This window comes from Tetrao urogallus (assembly GCF_951394365.1).
Source record: "Tetrao urogallus genome assembly, chromosome: 8".
Lineage (NCBI taxonomy): Eukaryota > Metazoa > Chordata > Aves > Galliformes > Phasianidae > Tetrao > Tetrao urogallus.
In genome coordinates, this window is record NC_136821.1 from 36,174,309 (window position 1) to 36,197,417 (window position 23,109).

The 23,109-nt window shown below is 52.7% G+C and overlaps 1 protein-coding gene across 1 annotated transcript; it reads left to right on the plus strand.

Moving 5' to 3' along the window:
* Nucleotides 1–1,208: 1,208 nt before the first annotated feature.
* Nucleotides 1,209–13,684, plus strand: LOC306949498 (aryl hydrocarbon receptor-like; the record flags this gene model as incomplete). The annotated part of the gene is made up of 11 exons (XM_079539408.1): nucleotides 1,209–1,249; nucleotides 1,431–1,612; nucleotides 6,205–6,311; nucleotides 8,440–8,529; nucleotides 8,977–9,100; nucleotides 9,336–9,466; nucleotides 10,110–10,312; nucleotides 10,431–10,540; nucleotides 10,844–10,985; nucleotides 11,160–12,765; nucleotides 13,535–13,684. The coding sequence occupies 11 exons, from the start codon at nucleotides 1,209–1,211 to the stop codon at nucleotides 13,682–13,684; spliced, it is 2,886 nt and encodes a 961-aa protein (XP_079395534.1).
* Nucleotides 13,685–23,109: the final 9,425 nt, after the last annotated feature.

Here is a 23,109-nt window from a genome sequence, read left to right on the forward strand (position 1 = left end):
CTTAGGACCGATTCTGTGGCTTTAAAATTTGTTTCTGAGACAGAGCTCCATCAGCCCTGCATCTATCCTTAATAAACCAGATCCAGGCAGGGATGCTGCAGGATGCCCTGTGGCCTCGGCAAGTCATCAGCACTGGGTGGGATGATGCTGAGCTGTAGGGTGCAGGCAGCAGAGCGATGCTGGACCCTTCTGCAGCAGCCTGGAGAAGCACCTGATGTGAGCCTTACACACTGACCAGCCTCAAACCTTGCAGTGCTCTGCCACTGGGGGCTGCAGCAGACCCCTGCTGCTCCGTTGCTTGCATCTCGACTGTGTGCGTTATGTCTGTGCATCCGTGGATTGTTTTTGTGGCAGTGTCTCATTTTCCACTCTGTGGTTTCTTTGTATGTCATTCACCAGCGTCAGGGCGGAAGAAGAGATGGACTGCAACTCACTCACTGCACTTTGTTGTGTATTAAAATGTGGTTTGTATTAAAAAGTGGTGTGACAGTTTGTTTGATGGGGCTCTGGGCAACCTGGTCTGGTATTAAATGGGCAGGTTGGTGGCCCTGCCTGTGGTGGGGGGTTGGAGGTCCTTGGAGTCCCTTCCAACCCGAGCCACTCTGTGATCTGTGACCTCGAACAGCATCTCTCCATTTCCCTCTCAGCTGAGCAAGTACTTGCGGAAGCTGCTCAGTTTTTCTCTGGGCTAAGGCTGGAGGAGGAGGGTCCTGGCCCATCCCCTGCGTTTTCTATACAGAACTGCAGACTGGTTTGGGTTGGCAGGGACCCCAAAATCCGCCCAGCCCAACAGACTGCCCAAAGCCCCATCCTGCCTGGCCCTGAGCGCTGCCAGGGAAGGGGCATCCACAGCTTCTCAGGGCAGACCTCTGCCACGGCCTCACCTACCTCGTAGTAAAGAATTTCTTCCTCCTGTCCAATCTGAACCCAGCTTTCCCATAGCCCTTGCCGGTACAGAAGAGCCACGGTTCGCTCTGCCCGCAGCCTTCCCCAGGCTGACCGAGCCCAGCTCCCAGCTTCGTTCCACGCACACACGCCGTACCCACGCTGCCGCCCGGTCCCGGTGCCCACCTCCTCCCCACCCGCAGCGTCCCCGCGTCCCTCCCTCCTTCCCAGCCGGAGGCGGAGCCGCTCCTGCGGGGGTCTCTCCGGGCTGCTCCGCGCTGCCCCGCTCCTCTCCTGCGGCTGCCGCCGGCTCTCGCTGAGCCATGTACGCGGGGCGCAAGCGGAGGAAGCCGGCGGCCCGAGCGTAAGTGCGGAGCGGGGTCAGCGATGGGAACGGGACCGGGAGCGGGATCAGGGTGAGAGATAGGAGCGGGGCTGGGAGCGGGATTGGGATCAGCGATGAGAGCGGGGCTGGGTTCGGGACGGGGGATGGATGGTGCCGGTTCCGCGCCGGCTCCGCGGTAACGCGTGGCTGCGCCCCGCAGGCTGCACGCTGCAGACACCGGGCGCTCCAACCCTTCCAAGCGGCACCGGGAGCGGCTGAACCGGGAGCTGGAGCGGCTGGCCGCGCTGCTGCCCTTTCCCGAGGAGGTGGCGGCCGGTCTGGACAAGCTGTCCATCCTGCGGCTCAGCGCCGCTTTTCTCCGCGCTAAGAGCTTCTTCCGCGGTGAGTGCCGCAGCGGCTCGGGGCGAAGCGGGCTTCGGGCGCGGCGGAATCAGGGCGATGCGCGGAGATGAAGTTGGTTCTGTCTGTGGGTTGCACTGAAGTAGAAAACTGGCGCTTGGGCTGGAGGGCACGGCTGAGAGGAGGCACTGTGAGAGCGGCTTTTCCCGTTGTAACGGACCTGAGAAATGCTCGGTGTTTGACAGTGGATAATTACCGCGGTGTGGTTAGAGTTTATTTGGGAGCCTTTTAAAACACACCGCATTAAATACCTTCCTGCGTTCTGCCGCTGTAGTGAATAGCCCATAGGAGGAGTGTTCGGGCAGCCCTGCACTATGCTGGCCAAACAGCAGCAGCTATTGGTGACCTCACAAACGATATTTTTCCAACTCCAAATCACTGAATGAATGGGAAGTCTTTTTTTTTTTTTTTTTTTCCTTTTTTTTCCCCATTCTCTTTCGAGCACGGTGGAACTGGCAGGCGGATGGAATGAAAAATTAATGGCCTGAGAGAGCAGTTGTTTGCTTGGCAGCTCCGGGTCGATTTGTTTGTTTGACCGTATCGCCCACAGCCTCCGTGCTGCTTTGCCCCGCTAAGGAGCCATGCTGGGGCAGCCCACGCTGCTCCATTCTGCCCACATCCACCTCCACAGAGCCCAGCGTGGAGCCTCAGACCCATCGTGGTGATGCTGGAGGCTGTGGGAACACCACTGCTCTCTCAGGAGTAACGGTGTGTGGTGCAGTGCAGGCTCGCTGCTCTCCTGAAACATGAATCATTTAAAGGCTTGTAGGATTTATAGACCGAAAGGGTGGTCGGTTCTTCCTTAGAACAGTTCTGAAATGGCTGCTCTTGTCGTGAAGCATGGCGGCAGAGGTTGGGGTGTGTGGAGTTGGCCTCCTGTGCGGTGTGATGGGGCGCTGTGCTGGGGAAGGGAAGCAGGGGCTGACCCTGGGGCCATGAGCAGCCATCCCAGCTCCCTGCCTGCAGCCCGACATCCCGGCGGCATTGGCAAGATGGGTACCTTGGTGAGCAGAGTGAGAAACTGGGAAATCCCCTGCTTTGAGCTTCTCTCTTTCTTTATTTGCCTTGGTCATTCCATGCGGTTTGATTTCATCTTCCCAGCAGCCGAGCCACCCGTGTGCCTGAAGCTGTAGGACCGGCTGCCCTGCTTTAAGCCAGGTCACAGCAATTCAGGTGTGAGAGGGGAAACCCCCATCCTTTGGGATGCACACAGTGCCTGTGGATCCAGCTGAAGCTCTCCTGCTGCTTAAAAAACAAATAAAACTCCTGATTTAAGCAGTTTATCTAACAGGAGCTCTGAGAAAAGCAGCCTACAAAATTGGGTGATTTCAGAGCGTCTTCAGTCCCTTTTGATGTGAATGCAGAGTGATGCCACTCTAAGAAGCCGTGTGAGATGAAGCTCACCTTAGAGCAGCTTCTGCAGTGCTCCTCTTCAAAATACACAGCCTATTCCCTCCTCAACTTCTATTGTTTGGTTTACTGATAGCAGGCAGCCTGTCCCACAAGTGGATCAATCAGTGCACCAGCAGGTTTCTGCCAGCTGCCATTTCTCCAGCCCCCTTCTTAAATAATTCACTGCAAGCCAGGAATGCTGTCGTCTCCAGGCTGTTGTTTCTCCCAACTATTTGAAAATCAATTACTTTTAATTTTATTTGAGTATCTGGATCTATACATAGATGGTCACCATCACGCTGCGCTCATCCCTTCAGATCCATGTCCTGTTGCCAGGAATCACACCTGGGGCTTTGTGAACTCGCATGGTGTTTCCAGAGATGCAGACCCTTTGGGGAAAGCCATCCAGCCCAGCCCTGCTTCATCCCACATCCCATCCAGGTGGTATTGCACTAAACCCCAGCACCGCTGGCCAGGCCCAGGAGGGTGGGACGGAGCTGCAGTTGGCTGCCACCATCACGTGCCAGACCCCAGCTTCACCTCGGGGACACCCGAGGGGCAGCACATGATGTGTCAGCTTAGCCTGGTGGTGCCTGGCTCCCCTAATCCCTCCCCTTGGGCCCAGCTCCTGAGGAGCCAAGCCCTGGGTGCAGGCAGGTGGCCTGCGTCAACCCCTGGGACAAGAGGTTTGTCCTGGAGGTGGCACTGAGAGGGTCTGCAAAGCTATTTCCAAACAGCAGAAAGTGCAGCTTTCTCTCTGCGTGTTACAATCAGGATGGAGGGAGTCTTTACCCTCTGTTGCAATGCCTAAGATCAACCAGCATGAGCAGTCTTCCAGCACTTCAGCTGTGGGCCATGTTCCCAAGCCTGAAGTGGTGCTTCCTTGTTTCCTGGAGCTTAGAGAACCATACAATGGGATGGGTCAGAAGGGACCCCAAAGCCCAGCCATACAACGGGGTGGGTCAGAAGGGACCCCAAAGCCCAGCCATACAATGGGATGGGTCAGAAGGGACCCCAAAGCCCAGCCATACAATGGGATGGGGTCAGAAGGGACCCCAAAGCTCAGCCATACAATGGGGTGGGTCAGAAGGGACCCCAAAGCCCAGCCATACAACGGGATGGGTCAGAAGGGACCCCAAAGCCCACCCTGCCTGGCCTTGAGCACTGTCAGGGATAAGGCATCCACAGCTCCTCTGGACAGCCTGTGCCAGCGCTCTGGGTAAAGAATTTCTTACATATCCACTCCAAACCTGCTCTCTTTCTGTTTAAAACCATTGCCCCTTGTCCTGCCACTGTTTGTGTGTGAAGGATTGTCATTACTTGAAGGACTGTGATTTATCAGCATTACAAGGGTTAGAAGAGCTGCAAAAAGAAGTGACAGCCTGACACACCACTGTCCTCTTTGTCCTTGTTTAAACCTGTGCACGTGCTCTTCCTTTGAGACCAGTGTGCCTTCAGTGGTGCAACAGGGATGTGTAGATGAGGCCTTCCTTGCTTTTAGATGTGCAATTAGATCTTTTAGCAGGACATTCATTATTCACCACGCCTGGTTACAGAACTTGCTGTCTCTGCACCGTTCAGACAAGGGATAAATAATTAATCTATTTAATGAAATTTGTGCCAATGGGGATCTGTGGTAGGTATTATAAGTAAAACTGTTGTATCCATTAAGAATAAGTGTGGCTTTTTGCCTTAAGTGATGCCAGCCAGGAGGCTGGGCATGAACTCTTGCTGCTCCTGAAGAGCCATGAGGTGGTTGAGTTCTCCTCTGCTTCTCCTGTATCAACCCCAGGGCTGGGTTTTGGTCTGAGTCTTCTTGTTTTTAAGCTGTGACCGATGCAAAATCTTGTTCCCACTCGAAGGTTTTGCCCGCATGGAAGAAAGGGAAGGGGGCTGGGATATATCCTCTCAAAAATGTTAATACCAGCTTGCCGGTGCAGAGATTTCTCAGGTCTGCAAAGCCCCTGCAGGTTCAGGAGTTCACCAGTGAGGTGTCCCTTCGGCCTCCCGTGAATCATTTCCCCAGGCTGAGCATGCAGGAGGACGCCCAGCCCTCCCTCCTGTGCCCAAGGACCACTGCTTTCAGGTGGCAATCTCTCCTCACCTTCCTCGGGAGGCTGATGTGCAGTGTCCTGGCCAAGAGCAGAACATCTCTGGGGCGCTGGGGATGGTCTGGAAGGTCAGGAAAACCCTCATGGGGAATGCAGGATGGTGGCTGGGTTCAGTGGCAGGTGTTGGTACAGAGGACAATGTACCATCTGATTTTAACTGATGTGTCCTCTGGCCCCGTAGCTTAGGAGCAGCCCAGATGCCAATAGTGAAGTCTATATTTAGGCAGTGTTTGTGATTCAAGACCATTACTTGCAAGTTTTCTTTCTGCTGGCAAACACAAAACCATTAAACCAGACCTCAGCAACCCTTGACTCTTTTCTCCACCAGGTTTATATTTGTCTTGTACCTCCAGCGTAGCCATCTGGAGGACAGAAGACCTTCAATAATTTATAGCCCCTGCATTTTACTCACAGAGACGAGAAGAGTCGATCCATTCTCCTTGCTGGGAGTTTCTGCTGTGCCTGCAATGCCCAGCTTGTTCAGGCTGCATAGCACGGTGCTGAGGGCTCCTTGCAAGGGGTGGACAGAGGCATTGAACCCCCTGGGACAAAGGACCTCTGTGTCCATTACTAAATGATGAGGGAACTTCCAACTGATGAGCTCACTAAACATGTGGATTTTTTTGCAGGATGGAGTGCAGGATCTCATGGTTACTCCACAGATCACAGAATCACAGAATGGCCAGGGTTGGAAGGGACCTCAAGGATGATGAAGCTCCAACGCCCCTGCCACAGGCAGGGCCACCAACCTCCACATTTCATAGCAGCCCAGGCTGCCCAGGGCCCCATCCAATGTGGCCTTGAACACCTCCAGGGATGGACAGGGCATCCACGGCCTCTCTGGGCAGCTGTTCCAGCAATTATGCCTACTTGTTTTAATGATCTCTGGCTTTAACTGCTCTTTGCTTTGGATTTGTTAAAGGTATGGAAATGAAAAGGAGAAAAAGAGGATAAAAGAGGAATTCTGGAGTTATGGAAAGGCAGGGGAAACGTCTTTGTTCTGGCTGCTTGTGGCGGTGACTTGGAGATGTTGCTGCAGCACTGATGTCCCTTCACTGTGCTTTGCTGCAGTTGCTCTGAAGAACCACGGTGCTGAAGGAGCAGAGAGGGATGGAGACCATGAGAGCAGCCCAGCTCTGGGCATGTCAGCAGTACCGGAGGGCGAGCTGCTCCTGCAGGTCAGTGGTCCTCTCCATGGCAGATGCCTTCAAGAACTTTTTCCTTGGGTCCTCTTTCCTTTGAGATTTGCCCAAAGAACAGGCTGTTCTGTTCTCAGTTGCAAGACATTTTGGTGAATGTTGTGATGAAGGGAGGACGCCGTCTGCTGTCCCACTGGTGTGGTTGTTGGTCAGTACAGTGGTTACAGGACTTACTGCAGTAATTTCACTCATAGTGGGTGTGTTTGAGCAGAGTTTATAACTCTTTGGATCCCTGGGGCAGAAAGGGAGTGTTGCCTCTCCTTCTCTTTTCCTGGAGCAAGTCGCTGTGGCCCTTACGTTCAGATGGGGATACTCACATGCCTTTATGCATGGGCTGCATAAAGGGTCACGCTCCAGCACCACGAGGTCCCACGAGGACACAGTTCCCCTGTTCCTCTCTACCTGGTTCCCAGCCTGGCTGTCATCTGGCACCTACCCAGAAGCTCACTCAGCAGTACTTATAATTACTGTCCTGCCTGATTGCTGCGGAGCCAGGATCTTAGTGTCTGGGGAGAGAAATGCTAAAGCCAAGCTGGTTAATCATGAAAACCTCGAGGGCTTTCCGCTGTCAAAGCACAGAGCTGCGCTCAGAAGGGTTGATGCCCTGCTCATCAGGCTCCTCCTCAGGTTGGATGCTGCCTTTGTAGAGGCACCAAGCAGGGTGTGAACATTTTAGTCTCATCCAGGGCTGAGGGATGCGGCTGGGCTTTAGGACTGAGGACTGGGTGCAGCATCCTCGGGTGTGCAGCCATGCAGGTGCATATTACCTCCAGTCTGCCTCTCTCCAGCACCATTGAACAAGGACAGAATGCTGCCAGAGTGTGCTCACCAGCACACGGAGGAGGCCAGGCCTCCGGGGCTGCTCAAAGGGTTAAAAAGCGTTTGGCAGCACTAATTAACCTCTGCAGCAGATTCCCACACACTGAGGTCAACCCAGTAAATAGAGAGAGCATTTGTGCCTGGGATAAAGGGAAGGAGAGGGGGGAGAAACACGGACCTGGACAATGAAATGGGAATTGGCAGCAACAATAGCCAGACTTGGCTGAGACAACGCGCTAGACTCTAATTGATCCTGATGTCTGTGGATGGCCAAGTGGGGGAAGTGGGACGGGGCTGGCTGCCCTGCCTGCAGCCAGGTTTTGGGATCCAGGAGGACCTGGTGTCCTTAGGGACAGGTGGCTGGGTGATGGTATCAGCTCCTGAGAGCTCTGTGAGAGCGCTCTGACTTCTGCATGCTAAAGCCGTCCAGGATAGCAACTGCACCGTCAAACCTGTGAGGCAACTTCTCTGCACCTTGTGATCCTCACAGATCTCCAGGGGCAAGGGACACTGGCCCTGGTCCCTCCTGCTGCCAGCCCTGAGGCTGCTGTCTCAGAGAGAACACCCAAATTACCACCCAAACGTGTTAAGCTGGTAGGAAAGAGCCCTTCTTGGGGAGGACAGAGGCTCTGAGCAGCTCGGCCTGGGAATGCAGTGTTCCCTTAGATGTTGGTTTTGCAGTCCTGCAGCTACTGGAGTGCACAGAAGGGCCACTGAACTGTAGAGTATGCATAAATAAATAAATATTTAAAAATACAAATTAACTTTGGCATTAACAACGCCAAAGTTTGGTCCTGCTGCTGTCACGCAGTGCTGCCGAGGGGTGATTCCATGTAAGCAGAGTGGGCAGAGCCCATGTGGGTCCTTGGCACCTGGGGGACGTGGGAGGGGTGTGAAAGCAGCAGGCACTGCCAGCACGCTGGGATATGCAGCGTGTTTGTTCCTCACTGCACATCCCCTGTCTTCATTCCCCCAGCTGCCAGGATCCTCCCTGGTCTGTAGGAAGGATGGGAACCATGCAGGCAGAGCCACAGGGGCAGACACAGGTCAAATTTAATGCGGCCAATGTGAAATGCCACTTTGATCCCCTGTTGTCAGAAAGGCACTTTTCCACCAGGATTCCAGAATGGATGGGGTCCTTAATGTATCTGGTTTCATTCTGCAAGTCCTTGTGAGATTTGTGCTTGCTCTTTGCATAGGATGTGGATAAATGTCTGAATCTGAATCTGAGCTGCTAGGACAGGGTGATGTGGGTAGAGCTCAGCTGCTGGCCTGCTCTCTCTCCTAGGCACTCAATGGCTTTGTGCTGGTGGTGACATCAGAAGGGCTGATCTTCTACTCCTCGCACACCATCCAGGACTACCTGGGGTTTCATCAGGTTCGTGGGACACCCCTGAATTGCAGTGATGGGTTTGCAGGGCCATGTGGGGCTTCACATACAGGGAGGAAGGCAAGGAGAAGTCTGTGGCTGCTGGGTGTCCTGGCCCTACTACCATCCCTTCTTTCTGCAGGCTCAAAAATCATCCCAAAGGGAGCAGGAATGAGACCTACAGTAGGGGAAGCCTTTTACCCTCCCTATGGGTTCAGTGGCTTGGGAATTTGAGATGTGAAGTGCCCCTGATGTACCGAGCTCAAAGCAGAGGGGGGTGAAGTGTCTAAAAAGTGCTGTGCTTTTCGTGCCCTAAACCAGCCCAACATCAACTGTGGTGGGGAGTGTCCAACCCCATTCAGCTAGAGGCCTGAGCACAGGGAGATGTGGTGGGATATGGCCAACAGCAGGGGCTGGGGCAGGCCACGTAGCTCACTCAGCTGTTTTTTTCTCTAGACAGATGTTATGCACCAGAGCATCTTCAAGCTGATCCACACTGAGGACCACCAGGAATTCAGGCGCAACCTCCACTGGGCCTTCAACCCACCCCAAAGTGCTGAGGGTGAGCCCTCTCCTGAAGGTACGTGTAGGCACGAGATGCTCCATTCCCCACAGGCACTGGGGAAACAGCTCCCAGCTGCTCCCAGTTTGCATCCTTGTGGCCACAGATTCATCCAAAACACAAAGCATAGCTTCTGCCAATATGTTCCACAGAAGCTGTGGTTCACGATGCTGCCCTTGCTGGGGACCACCACCCTTTGCTGAGGACTGGGACCACCAGCCTTTACTGCTTCCTCAACCCCTCTCTCCTACAGGGAGGAAGAGTCTCAGCTTTCCTGCTGTTGCCTACAAGCCTGATCAATTGCCTTTGGAAAACTCTTCCTTTCTGGAAAGGAGCTTTGTGTGCAGGTTTCGCTGCCTCCTGGATAATTCCTCTGGCTTCCTGGTGAGTGCAGGTCTGTAGCAGGCTCATGCTAAGGGATGATGGAGCGTGAAAGTTGACATTGAAAGGGTTGAAACTCTTTTCTGCCTGCCTCAAGAAGGGGATTTTTCTGCTTTTTTTGTGTGTGTTTGTGTTTGGCCTGCACCTCTTCCTGTGGATTTTATTCCTGTCCTCTCAGTGGCACTGAACCTTGAACAGATGTTCTGGTTATCCATCACTAATAAGCAATGCTTCTCGGTGGGGTTGAGGTGTAGCTCACGTCGAACAAAGAGCAGCCTATGCATGATGTGATGCGTTGATGCAACTGCAGTATCTGGGTTATCAGTGATGCTGCTGTGGGGAGACCAGCATAGCATTCTTTTAAGCTTCCCTCTGCACCCACCAGGGAACAAGGAGGCCACAAGGAGCAATACTCCTGGACCTGTGGTGTTACCCTGGCCTGGGCAGTGTCAGACCCACACAGGATGGGTGTGTATCTCCTTTGTATGGAGGTTCACTGCTCCTGCTGGGCAGCCTCTTTCTCCTGGGGCTTGGTTCTTTGCATCAATTCTGCAGCAAGATGGCTTGTTTCCCATGGAGCTCTCCTCCCTGTCTTTCCTCTCCACTCAGCAATGTGTGTGACACTGGCCTTATCTTCTCTTTCTAGGCTTTAAACCTTCAAGGCAGGCTGAGATTCCTTCACGGGCAGAACAAAAGGTCTGAAGATGGGTCTGCGCTGCCCCCGCAGCTGGCTCTTTTTGCTATCTCCACCCCTCTGCAGCCCCCATCCATCCTGGAGATCAGAACCAAGAACATGATCTTCAGGACAAAGCACAAACTGGACTTCACTCCCTTGGCATGTGATGCCAAGTAGGTGGCAGAGCTGATCTGTGGGGTGATGCTGTGTGCCTCCACTGTGCTGGTTCATGCTGAGCCCGGGTGATGTCCCACCTGGACCTGCCACTGAGCTGGGTGCATTCTCCTGTAGGGGGAAGATTGTTTTGGGCTACACCGAGGCAGAGCTGCGGATGTGTGGCACCGGCTACCAGTTCATCCATGCTGCTGACATGCTCTACTGTGCCGAGAACCACATCAGAAGTAAGAGTCCTTTTCCCTTTATGCTCACCCCTGAGACCAAAGCTCCCTTGGTAGCTGTGTTGAGCCGGGCAGCTTTTTGTCCATAAGACGCTTTGCTTTATGCCTTGCTGCAATGCTCTTGGTGGCGAGCAGGGAGGTGCATCTAGCCAGGGAGGTGTATTCCCTGCACATGGAACCAGCCAGGGCATCCTTCTGTTGTGACTCTACCTGCTTATCCCTGCTGGCAACAGCAGCATTGCTTGGGGCAGTCCTGCCTCAGGTGATGTGCTGATGGGCACCAGCATCTGTGCTTCTTCCCGGCAGTGATGAAGACAGGGGAGAGTGGCCTGACGGTCTTCCGCCTGCTGACAAAGGACAAGCACTGGAAGTGGGTGCAGGCCAATGCACGGCTTGTCTACAAGAACAGCAAGCCTGAGTACATCATCGTCACACAGAGACCCCTTGTGTGAGTGCATTTGTTTGTACATAAGCACACCTGTGTGTGCATGCATCGGTGCGCATGGGCTGGTTGTAGTAAAGGGGCCTGGGATGACACAAATTGCAATTCTGCATTGCAGAAGCAGTTTACAGCAGGTGCTTGTACACGTGCAAACAGCGGTCTCCTCTTCCTCCCCTGCAGAGATGAAGAAGGAGGAGAGCACCTTCGGAAACGATCCATGCATCTTCCCTTCACCTTTGCTACAGGAGAAGCACTCTTATACCAAAGTGCTTTCCCTCTCCTGGGCTTCTGTGATGCTTTCCAGAGCAAAGGGAAAATCAGCAAGTCCAAGAAGACCTCACACAGCAATGGAGGATGCTCCCAGAAGGACAGCATTGCCCCTGGTTCTCTGCTGAGTGCTGTACTGCAGCAGGACAAGGCAGCATATGCCCCCCAGCCAGCTCCTTCACCCAACCACACCTTCAACAGCAGTTTCTTGGCCCACCTCGAGGACACGTCCTCACTGGGCGCAGGACGGGCCTGGAGCACAAGCACCGCTCCACTTTCCTCAAGGAAGGACAGCCTCAAAGAGGAGTGGATGCATTTGCAGCAGGAGGACCCTCTCTTGGCCACCTTGAACTCCTTGACAATTAACAGCGACGAGAGCTGCTCCAACAACGAGCTCTTCAGTGCACTGGAGAGCCTGGGGCTGAACGCTGAAGACCTGGAGCTCCTGCTCCTGGATGAGAAAATGGTGATGGTCGATACAGACCCCGATCACACTCTGTCCCTGAGTGACTTCCTCACCAGCAACGAGATCCTCTCCTACATCCACACCACGCCGGGGAACAAGCACAAGGAAGACCTACAGGCTCGTCCCCCGCTAGGCACGACCTCGAGCCCACTGGGATGCTCTGCTGCATACCAGGCCCACGCAGAGGCCAAGGACTTGCAGTACCCATCCCAGCAAACACAGCAGCCCGGCACTGTCCCAGGCCAAGCTGCTGCTCTGCTATGGGAGCATCCTCTCTATGATGCGCTGGCACAGCAGTCCCCGCTGCCATTGAAGCCGACGGAGGCCGAGCTGCCTGCAGGCCTGCAGAGCAGAGGCGCTGGGGAGGAGGACCTGCTCCGCTTCCTGCATCTCTCTCAGGTCGCTCCGTGGACCGTAGCTCCCAGCTCACACCTGGGAGCCCCGCCGCAGGCTCAGCAGCTGGACGGTGACTTCCCAGCTGTGCATCCCACCCCAGAGGATGTTCTCCAGACTTTTTCCCTGCCCGTCCCGGGCCGAGGGCGTGGGGCAGCACCAAGCCAGCCGAAACACAAAGCTGGCCGGCGCTTGCTGATGAACAGGCTGTGTGCTCACCATCATCCCTCTGCTCCACGCTTCCTCACCACCAGCAGCAGCAGCAGCCCCTGGCAGGACTACGTCTCCCCTCTCCTGACATCCTCAGCTCAGCCTGATTTCTATGGCATCAGCCAAGACTTGATCTGCCAGCGTCAGGACTACTTGGGTCCAGTGCCTGGGCCTGCCGTGCCAGCACTAGGCTCCAATCTGAATGGATTATGCAGCATAGACGCTGTAGACAGTGAGAGGTCCCAGGAGGAGATGGTTCCCTACTCCGGGCTTTTCCCATCTTCCTCATACCAGCTTGTTCCTGAGACGCATCCAAGCTCTATTCCCTCCATGTACCCTTTCCTGAGCTCATCTGCAGAGCACTTTGGAAGCACTGGCGGTGTGCTGGAGGCTCCAGCAAACTCCTATGGATTGTACACCTCCATACTGAGCCAGGAGAGCAGCCACAAGGTGAAGGTTTCTCTTTGCACTCGAGCTCAGTATTTTCTGTGCTGGGATTTCCTGGGGGGTCTTAGCACAGGAAGGCATGCACTGCCTGTTTGGTAGGCAGGAATCACCTTGCTCTGCCACTTTGCAGTCAGAAATAAGGACTTCAGGGGCTTTTCTTTGCACCAAGCATTGCAGAATGGAAAGTCAGAATGTGGATTTTTCCCTTTAGACCTTGGCTGTCTGGGGTATGGTTTCCATATGCTTTGTCCTTTCTATGGCATATTCCAGCCATGCGATGTTAAGCTTTGATGGGTGGTCCATATGAGATGAAGATCTGCTATTTTACAGTACAGAGAGTGTTGTCTAAATGCTTCTCAAACTCCAGCAGGTTTGGTGCCATGACCGGTGTCATGATCACTGCCCTGTTCCCAGTGCAGAGCGGGAGCCTGTAATTTACGGATACGATTAATGAGTGAACTGTAGGGCTGCAATACATGGTCAGCTCTGCAAAGGTTGATTATGAAGTCAGTGGGTGAAAATTGGTGTCCACTGGGGAGTATGGATGGACTTGCACTGCTTTCAACTTTGTCAATGAATTGGAGGGCCAGTGAGAGGTGAGCTGGGGAAAGGTGTGCAACAAGTACAGGGATTACTGCTGAGCCCCAGCACCTCCAGGGGAAGCAATGCAGGATCTTCCCCTCCCAGCAGCATCCTCTGGGCACCCAACCCATCAGTGTCAGTAAAACACTACAGAATATTTCACCACTCTCTTTCCTCTCTCTTCTCCTAGCCTGACAGCAGCTGTGTTTTGCCTGGCTCTCGCACGGGACTCCCTACAGATGTGCCAAAGGGCAGCCCTGCTCCCCCCTGCAAGCTGCATCCCCACGCAGAAGTGCTGCCGGATCACCCCCACACTTTCAGTGGTGACTTCTATCTCTAGGAGAACAAGATCAGACTGGGCAAAGTGGGATTATTCACTGGGAAAGGAGCTGCCCTCCAGCTGCAGACAACAGACCTTTCCCCTGCCATGTGCGTCCTGCCTTTGCTCCTGGTGATTTGGCTTGGCTGGTTTCTGTGGTTTTTCAACTTCGCACCATCCTGCCTTGGCAGAGGCTGCACATGCTGGTCCCCTGGAGATGTCCCTGGTTTGGACAAGGAAGTGACAGCCATGGCATGGCAGTTTTCTCCAGGGCACGGTGAGGAAGATCAGCTGGCCTGTGTAGCATTATCCTTATCTTGCATCATCTGAGAGCTGTGTCACTTTGGTCATTTGGAGGACCTCCAACTTTGGAGCACCTTGCTCCCATGCTGTCTCTCATTCCAGCCTCCTTGCTCCTATTTCCCCACTGTGAACTCTGCCCGTGTTGTCTATGTACCTTAATGAGAGTCAAATTTGAAATGTTCTGGCTTTAAGTGGCATTCAGAGCCTAGCTGTGGTTCTAGAAAGAGAAAAATTTGCTCTCCAACAGTGACCAGGTAGCTGCATTGGAAGAAGTGGTGTTCATGTGGCAAATCCTCAGGGAGTGTGCTCTCCTCCACACCAGCCTTTGCAGTTCTGCCATGAACCACGTGCATTTCTGGTGCAGATTGCTGGGCCTCTAGAAATCCAGGCTGCTTCTGTGGCTCTCACCTGGCCACCATGGTTCAGTTCTCCCTGACAGCATCAGGCTGGCTGGGTCTGACCCTCTCTGCCTGCTCCTTCTCAAGTATTGGGAGCAGGATGGCAGATAAGCCGTAACTTGTATCTGTGCCTAAAAAGATCACAGGTAAATTGTGGAGCTGTCTAATCTAAGGAGACTTCAGATTTAGTGCACAAAAAAAAAAGTTTTCAGTAAGATAAATAAAATAGTGGAATGATTCTTAATTTTACATATGGTATGGTGATATTTTCCCACTGAGTAGAAACGCAGCCTATACGTACGTATAGAGCATGAGTTGACAGGTATATTTTTATGCCAATCCAGGGGAGAGAAAAAAAATCTCTTTGTTTCACAAAGCACTGAAGTAGCATCTGTGGAATGGGACAAACAGACTATGTGTAAGATCAGAAATATGACGACCCTTTAAGAAACCTGACAAAACATCATCCCTCTTCCTATGTGTCCAGCTTTGGTTCTGTGTTAACTGTCAATACTTTTTCTTTCAATAAATGTTTTTGGATTTCAGCCCTTGGCTTCTCTCTTGCTGGTTGTGTGCCTGTCTCAAGAAGCATGATTGCTTTTGTATTAAAGTCAGAAACAATTTCGAAGTGGACTTCAAAACTCAATGGAGAAGGGTGAGCACGTGGTTTTGGACTTGCAACGCGTAGGACCAGGGCCTGTGACTTGGCCATGCCATCAAGCTGTGCACTGCTGGATGTTGTCCCACGAGGTGTTTCTGCAAGGTCTGCTAAGCAAAAGCCATCACCTCAGCAGCAGGAGGTGCCCTGCAGCCCCTCTGCTCCCCACCACAAGCTCTCCAGGGAGGCCGGCACATCCATAATTCATTCCCAGCCTCACACCAGCTGCTGCTTGTCTCCTTGGCCTTATAACACCTATTTGCAATGCACCAGGCCAGCCCTGGGACCCCAGCTGGAGCTGTGCCAAAGGAGAAGATGCTGTCTGATATCTGAGCATCTACGGCCTGCCTTGAGCTGTAGAAAGGAGCATCAGGTGGGTGAGCTTTGCTTGGTGGGGTGCTTTCACCTTGAAAAGCTGATGAGGATGCTAGTGGGCTTGGCTCTGTCTGGAGAAGGGGAAGATGAGCCGTAGTGACTCATGGCTCCAGATCTCCTCAAGTGTTCAGCTGGCTCTGCTCCATCGGTACCGTGGGACTGAAGGTCTGCTGAAAGTCCAGCTTAACACTTCTAACTTTGTGCAAGCAGGAGAGGAGGAAAACAAAGGAGATTTTCCCTCTGCCTCTTTCTCCTCATGCCGTGGCAAACGCAGCAATAGGAGCCCACTGCCACATGCAGGCCCTGGTCCCACGGTGATATTCCCATATCTCATGGTGATATTCCCATATCCCATGGTGGCACCATGGATGCTGGGAGCAGGCATCTCCCAGGGCCCCAAAGCACTGGGCTGTAAGGTAAACATCTCTATAAAAGTGAGCTTGGTGTTTGCTCACACCATCTACATGCACATCCACTATACACGGGGCTGTGGGCAGTAGAGCAGAAGGCTTTCTTACGGTTTGCACATGAAATAGAGAGGAAGGCTGGCATGGGAATGCACCATTCATCACGCCTGGCCCGTGTCCTCCCTGCTGCCTTATTATTTGTATTACTTATTTTATTATTTCTGAATATTGGGAAGTCTAATTTGGATGGGCTGAAAGTTTCCATGCTCTTTACGATAACTGTGTGTATCACCAAAATAATCTGCCAGCTAATGAGAAACGTCTCTATAGGAAATGTTTTCAGATCCCCCAATTAATTATTTCAGACTGAGATGTGCTTGAATTTTCTTGATGGATTTCAGAAATCAAGCTACAGACAAAACACCACCCTGTGTTTACCCCTCACTGAAACATTTTAGGGCATGAATAGGAACCTCTGCAAAAAGAGGCTTTTCCTCCTTCTCCAGTGGCAGGAGAGAGTTTACCAATCTGACCTTGAGGCTCATAGATTAGATGCTGTCCTTCAGGTATTTACTTGCAGTTAATTTGGGACTTGTTCTCCCAAGGAGCCTGTAGGCTCACCAGCAGCAGAACTGGATGCTGTTCTTCCCAGTGCTGGCAGAAAAGGGAGCCTGGTGTGGTGGGACTGGGCAGCCTCTGGGGCTCTCCAGCAGCACCCACAGAGAGGAGGAGGAGGGCAGCAGGCTGAGCTCAGCGCTCTTTCCCTGGAGAATTCTGCAGTGAAAGTGGCTTTGAAGAAAGGGGGAAAGAAAGCCAGGCAAGGCCAGCTGGGAAAAGAAAGGGGCAATCATTGTAGGTGCTGGCTGTGGAGGCAGTCTAGCATCACTAAAGCCATGCAGGTGAAGGGCATTTGGTGACTTTCTGCTTGCTCTTGGCTCATGTCCTGCAAATCCATAGGAAAGGTGCTCAGGTCTGAGATCTTCTGCATGCATCAGCAGTGATGGCTGCTCTGTTGGCGGTATTCTGTTCTGTCATTAGGTCTGGAGTTAATTACAGACCTCTAGTGGGGCTTCATGTTTGCAGACTGTACCCACTGAGCACCCTAGCTACTTTCTTGAAGCATGGTTTGATGGTGGGATCAACCTTGCTGTTTTCTCAGTGTGTTCCTTAAGCAGCAAGACCAGTTTGAATCAGCTGCAGCGGCTCTGATCCCACAGGGACTTGGATCTTTACACCTCTCGTCCTGTTGCAGTTGGATTTTTTGGGTTTGATTTAGTGGGTTCTCAGAGCTGGGTCAAGAAGTTCTGCTGGCATTTGGCTTTCTTCTTTGTTTCCAGAATGAAAAAAACAACACTCGCCTGTTATGTTGTGTTTTTTTTTTTGTTTTTTTTTTTTTCTGAGAGAAAAGATGGGAAGAAATTAGATCAAAGCAATCTTAGCTTTTCTAGCCAAGTTGCTTAGGCAAGTCTTTACATCCCTTGAAATACATTAAGCGTGGCTCCAGGGGCTATTGCGGAGACTCAGCACTGTAAAAATGCAGATTTCAGGGAAAGCCTTATGCATTGTGACAATTTAAAGTATCCCTGAAGGGCATTCACTCAGGCAGAAGCGCATTTTATTTGAAGCAAATTAGGAACGAGACAGCAGAACGATTTTGTTTTATTTTATTTCTGCTGGAGATGGACATTGGATCAATTAAGCAGAGCAGAGGCCACAGAGCAGCTCAATTTGCAAAAGGGCAAAACACAGAGGAGGTGGCTGCATCCTGCCTGGCATCCAGGCCGTCCTTCTCCTCTCTGGCAGAGGAAGTGGAGGAACAAGGCTGCAGAGTACCAGGATGCTGTGGTTTGGGGAATCCTGACACGCACACGGAGACTTGCTGACCGAAGTGTGGTGATGGCACCCATCCATGGGTGCTGGGGATCCCCTTGGCTCTGCTCTTCCTCTTGGAGATGCTGGTTCTCTGGGCTGCAGAGCCCAGGAGCTGCGCGTGTATGTGTGCCAGGAATGCTGCTGCTCAGCCTGGGACTGCTTGAGCTGACCACATGCACTGCAAATGCATTTATGTATTTATGAATAAAGATATACATTTATGCTATTCTAAGGAGAGAAGACCATATGGTTTTAGCATGCAGTAGTTCATCCTGCAGTGTCTGTGTGTATATATAATGTATTTATTATCTTTGTACCTACCCAGAAATACACAACAGCTGAGATTTTCCTGTTTAAATATAGCTTTACAAATCCTTTGGACACGAATACCAGCAAAAGAAGTTGTTCTTCCTTGATAGAGACCTTTTCTTGGTGGCATACCTGTCGATGTAATTCTTATTTATTTAATCTCGCTTTTACATCTGTGCTTAGAATTTTCCACAGCGTGGTCTGAGAACTGGAAATCTAGGTCAGAAGTCCAACTGGACCTCATAGCCCACTCCACCTGAGCGTCAAAAGCCCAGATTTTGGAATTTAATGGGATATACAGGCCTGCCAGAAGGTGGAACCTCCAGTAATGTGGAATAATGGCTCTGCTGCCATTCCTGGTTGCGTTTGGTCAGGGCAGTTTAAACTCAGCAACAGATGAATCTAGCACTAACTGCAAGAGCAAGCATGGAGAAGGCACTGGTTGCTGCTGGGCATTCAATAGTGGTGAAACAAAAAGGGTGGTGGTGGTGAGGGAGTAAAGCAGCACAACCTGCTGAGGCTCATACTATCCCACGAGAAGCCCACTGGTACCCTGGGACACATTAAAAAGAGCACAGCCAGCAGGTCAAAGGAGGTTATTCTCACCCTCTCACCTGCCCTGGTGAGCACACAGAGGCTGGCCAGGAGGTTTAGAAAAGGGGATGTTGCTATACCACACAGAGACCACACAGCTGACAGCCCCATAGAGGCTGCAGCTCAGTCCCAGAGTGCAATCATACGGTGCAGGATGCCTCCAGCTATCAAGTTCCTGGTCTGGCCAGGTACATGGGGATGCTGTGAGGAGTCTCTTCTTTGTACCCACACTACATACCTCTCTGTGCGATGCTTCTGGCTCTGTTCTAGCCCAAGCACCACAACCAGGAGGACATGCTGGCCAGCTTCCTCATTATCAGCTCCTCTGCGGTCTGAGATGTTCTTAGAGATGATGAAGCGGGCCAAAATGATGCAAGACAAGCATGAGGTTCAGCCTCTGCCTGCTGGTGGTAGAGCCCAGCTTTGCAGAGTTCAGTGGGAAGGGAGAGAAAGCCACACAGTTTGGAAAAGAGAGATAAAGCTGTAGTAGAGCTGCAGCCCACCTGTAAAATGAACATGGCAAATATCTGTCCTAACGAAACACATTTATTGCACTGCCAGTGGCAATGGCCAGTGGCTCCATCCCAAAGCCACTCCGAGTGTCCTCAGGTCTGCTCCATCACCGTCCCAGCAGACGCAGAGCAGACCCACACCAGCCCTGTGCCCCCACACGCAGCCTCGGGTCAGTCCCGTTCCCCTCTGAGCAAACTCGATGCAGCTCTGTGCCCGCCTTGCCGGCTGGGAGCAGCTCTGTACCCCACCGCAGGAACACCTACCACGCTTCCTTCCTTGTGTGCTCTCACAGTTTTGCCCGTCCTTGGCTGACATGCTCCTCGCAGGGCTGCTTTCCCCTGCCAGGAGCCAGTGTGTGTCTCTGCCACACGATGGCAAGCCAAGACTGTGCAACAGCACCAGAAGCAGGGACTGGAGCAGCAGGGCTGGGGCGATGCTGGACACAGGCACAGCTGGGAAATGAGTGGCTGGGGAGCAGCTGTGCAGGAGGAGCCTGGGGGTGCTGGTGACAGCAGCTTGGAGCTGCATGCCCTGGTAACCACGAAGATGAACTGTATCTTGGGGTGCATCTGCATCAGCACATGGTCAAAAGAGGGGATTCTCCCACTGTATCTAGTCTCGCTTTGACTGTTATGTGCAGTTCTGGGCTAAACAACATAAAAAGGGTGTTAAGGTGCTGAATGGGTTGGGTGCCCTGGTAAGTAGGACACTGAGAATGCTGAGTTACAGAATGCCTTCTTTGTTTTACTGATAAGACTGGTCCTCAGGAACCCTAGAGCTTGGAGGTAAAGAAGGAGAAAAAAAGATTACCAGGAGTAGTCAACACGGATTCACCAAGGGGAAATCGTGCAGAGACCCCTCTGCTCACCATCTACCATGTCACGACTGGCTAAGTAGATGGGAAGAGAGGAATGGATGTTGTATACCTTGACTTCAGGAAGTCTTTTGACATTGTCTCCCATAATATACTCATAGGTAAGCTTAGTAAGTATGGGAAGATGAGTGGACAGTGGGATGAACGGAAAATTGGCAGACTGGAAGAGCTCAGAGGATTGTGATCAATGACACAGAGTCTAGCTGGAGGCCTGCAACTAGTGGTGCTCCCCAGGGGTTGGTGTTGGATTCAGTCTTGCTCAGTGTCTTCATCAGTGACCTGGATGAAAGGAGAGAACCCACCCTCAGCAAGTTTGCGGATGATAAGAAGCTGGGAGGAGAGGCTGACACACCTGAAGGCTGTGCTACCATTCGATGAGACCTGAACAAGTTGGAGAGTTGAATGGAGAGGAACCTGATGAGGTTTAGTGTAGAGCAAGAGTAAGGTCTTGCACCTGTGGAGGAATAACTGCTTGCATCTGTACAGGTTAGGGGCTGACCTGCTGGAGAGGAGCTCTGCAGAGAGCAACCTGGGTGTCCTGGTGGACAACAGGTTGGCCATGAACCAGCAGCGTGCCCCTGCTGGTAGGAAGGCCAATGGTGCCACGGGGTGCTTTACAGAGAGCATGGCCAGCAGGCCAAGGGAAGTGATAGTTCCTCTCTGCTGTGCCCTGGTGAGGCCACATTTAGAAGGCTGTGTCCAGGTCTGGGCTCCCCAGTGCAAGGCAGACAGGGAACAGCTGGAGAGAATCCAGCGGTGGGCCACAAAGATGGTCAGGGTTTGGAGCACCTGCATGAGGACAGGCTGTGGGAGCTGGGGCTGTGCAGCCTGGAGAAGACTGAGGAGGGATCTTATCAACACTCATAAATATCTAAAGGGAGGGAGTCAAGTGGATGGAGCCAGGCTGTTTTCTGTGGTGCCCAGCAAAAGGACAAGGAGCAATGGGCACAAACTGGAACACAGAAACCACCTGATATTCCATCAGCAGATGAGACCCCATTGGAGAAGGGCTGACTGGCTGTCAGCTGCTTTCACACACATCTCATTGCAGAATGTATCCTTGGTTCCTGGCCTCTTCTTCAGCTCCCTTCAGCTTGCTACTGCAGGAATAATGCCACTGAAGGTGACCTATGCCACAGCGTCCATCACACCTCTGCCCAACAAATGTGTGGCCAGCTGGCCACCATCCAGGGTCACATCCGTAAGGATGCCTTCATCAGAGATCAGGCCACAGCGTGGCCCGGGCTGAGCTGAAGGAGCACACTGCCCACGGATGGGGTGATCCCCAGTAATGTTGCACATGGCCATCGAGACCCATTAGTGTGCTCAGGAGTCCAACAGTTCAAACAGCCCAAAGTTTGAGCAGGGGGCCTGGGCCACCCTCTGTGCCAGAAGCTTTGCATGGAGCTACTTATCATGATGGGCTTGAGGGAGCTGCGTGGTGATGGTGCCCATTCCCACTTGTGATCGTGGCTGATGACCCACAACTATCCCACGAGTTTGTGGCTGTTTGACATGGTCAATCTCCAGGCTCAGGAAGGACCTGATGCCACGTTTGCAGAGACACTCACTCCATCAGAGCCCTCAGCAGCTCCAACACTTGGTGTCTTGGCTTCAGTGAAATCGCAAGTGCATTTGAGTCACCAAGCCTTGGGTGGCCAAGGATGCTGGGCTTTCAAGAGCCCCTTTCAAAGGGCCACATCCCATTAAGATGCTCTTTTGCCTTCACAGCAGATGGGCAGGAGAAGAAACCCAACTTTCCTACGATGAATCATCACCAGAGGAATGATGCAGATGATTGTCAGCTGTGTTGCTGGGGTGATGTGCCAAAAAGCCAACTTCAGGGGTAGGGGGCCAGGCAGGGTTGGCTGTGCCTTCACGAGGGACGAGGTGTTGGGACAGAGAAGTCACGAACCCAGAACACAATGTGGATAAGCAGCCTCATACCTGCAGCCAGCAGCATGCTCCTACGGGGGAGGAAGTTGCAGGTACTGAGAAAAGCAGTTTCAGCTACAGCTGGTTTTGCCACGCAGGGGATGTTTGTTTGTGCCTGGAGGGCACGCTCCTGCAGCTTGCCAGACTTGGCTGTTCTCCACAGCATGGAGCGAGGGTGGATGGCTGTCAGCAGGTGGAGGGAGGTATTCTGCAGAGCATGGCCACCGTTTGGTGCTTACCATACTTCAGAGAGGTCTATGAAAAGGTTCTAAAAACTCTAGAGAACCCAGGGTGAAACGTGTGCCTGTGAGGACACCTGTGCAACTGCCTCTCCATGCAGCAAGGGCTAGGAATGGGCTTTTATTGGAAAGCATAACATCTTGTCTGAGCATGAGAAGCCAGGAGATGGAGTTTTGAGAAGCCTCTTCAAACTCAAGCAGCTGGAGGGAAAACCAATTACAGGACCAGGAATCCCCCACCCCCATTTAGTCTGCACATTGGAGAGACCCACAGCCCACCAGCCAGCAGTGGCAGACACGGCTTGAGAGAGGGCAGAGGAGCCCCTTCTGGGGGCCACAAGGGCACAGTGAGCCTTCAGAGGCCAAGCCTGCACCTTGTTTCTCTGCTGAGGGAAGGAGGGTTGTGGGGGGCGGTGGGGGAAGCAGAATTTGGCAGCTCACTCTCTTTGGAAAGGGTCCGGCTGCCTCAGGAGAAATTCTTGACATAGTTTTGTTGTAAAGAAAGTGCTGACCTGTTCAGGGGTGTTTGCTGAGCAAGTGAAGACGAGCCAGAGGCAGCTCGCAAGTGCTGGGAGAAAAGGGGCTGTCTTTTCTTCTCTGGGGGTGGGCAGCAGTTCAGGCAGCAGTTCAGGCCCTTTGGGGAAGCGGTGCCCTGTGGCAGTTGTTTGCACACCATCAGCAACTGCAGTAGGATGCCCTGATGCTCACTGCCCTTGTCTGCTGCCAGGGGAATGCTCGGACCCCAGCAGAGAAGCCAGAGGTACCAATCCACGTAGGGTAGTGAGTGACAAAGTGTAAGCTGTGTGTCCTGGCTCCTTGTCACCTTTTGGGATGCGCAGGACACAGAAGGTAAGGATAAAACCTTTTAATGCAGTAAACACCGTCATTCCTCCAGAAGCGGTCTGGGAATGGCCAGGGGGAAGATGCCCTCCCAAACCAGCTCCCACACAGCACATGGGACACAGCTCT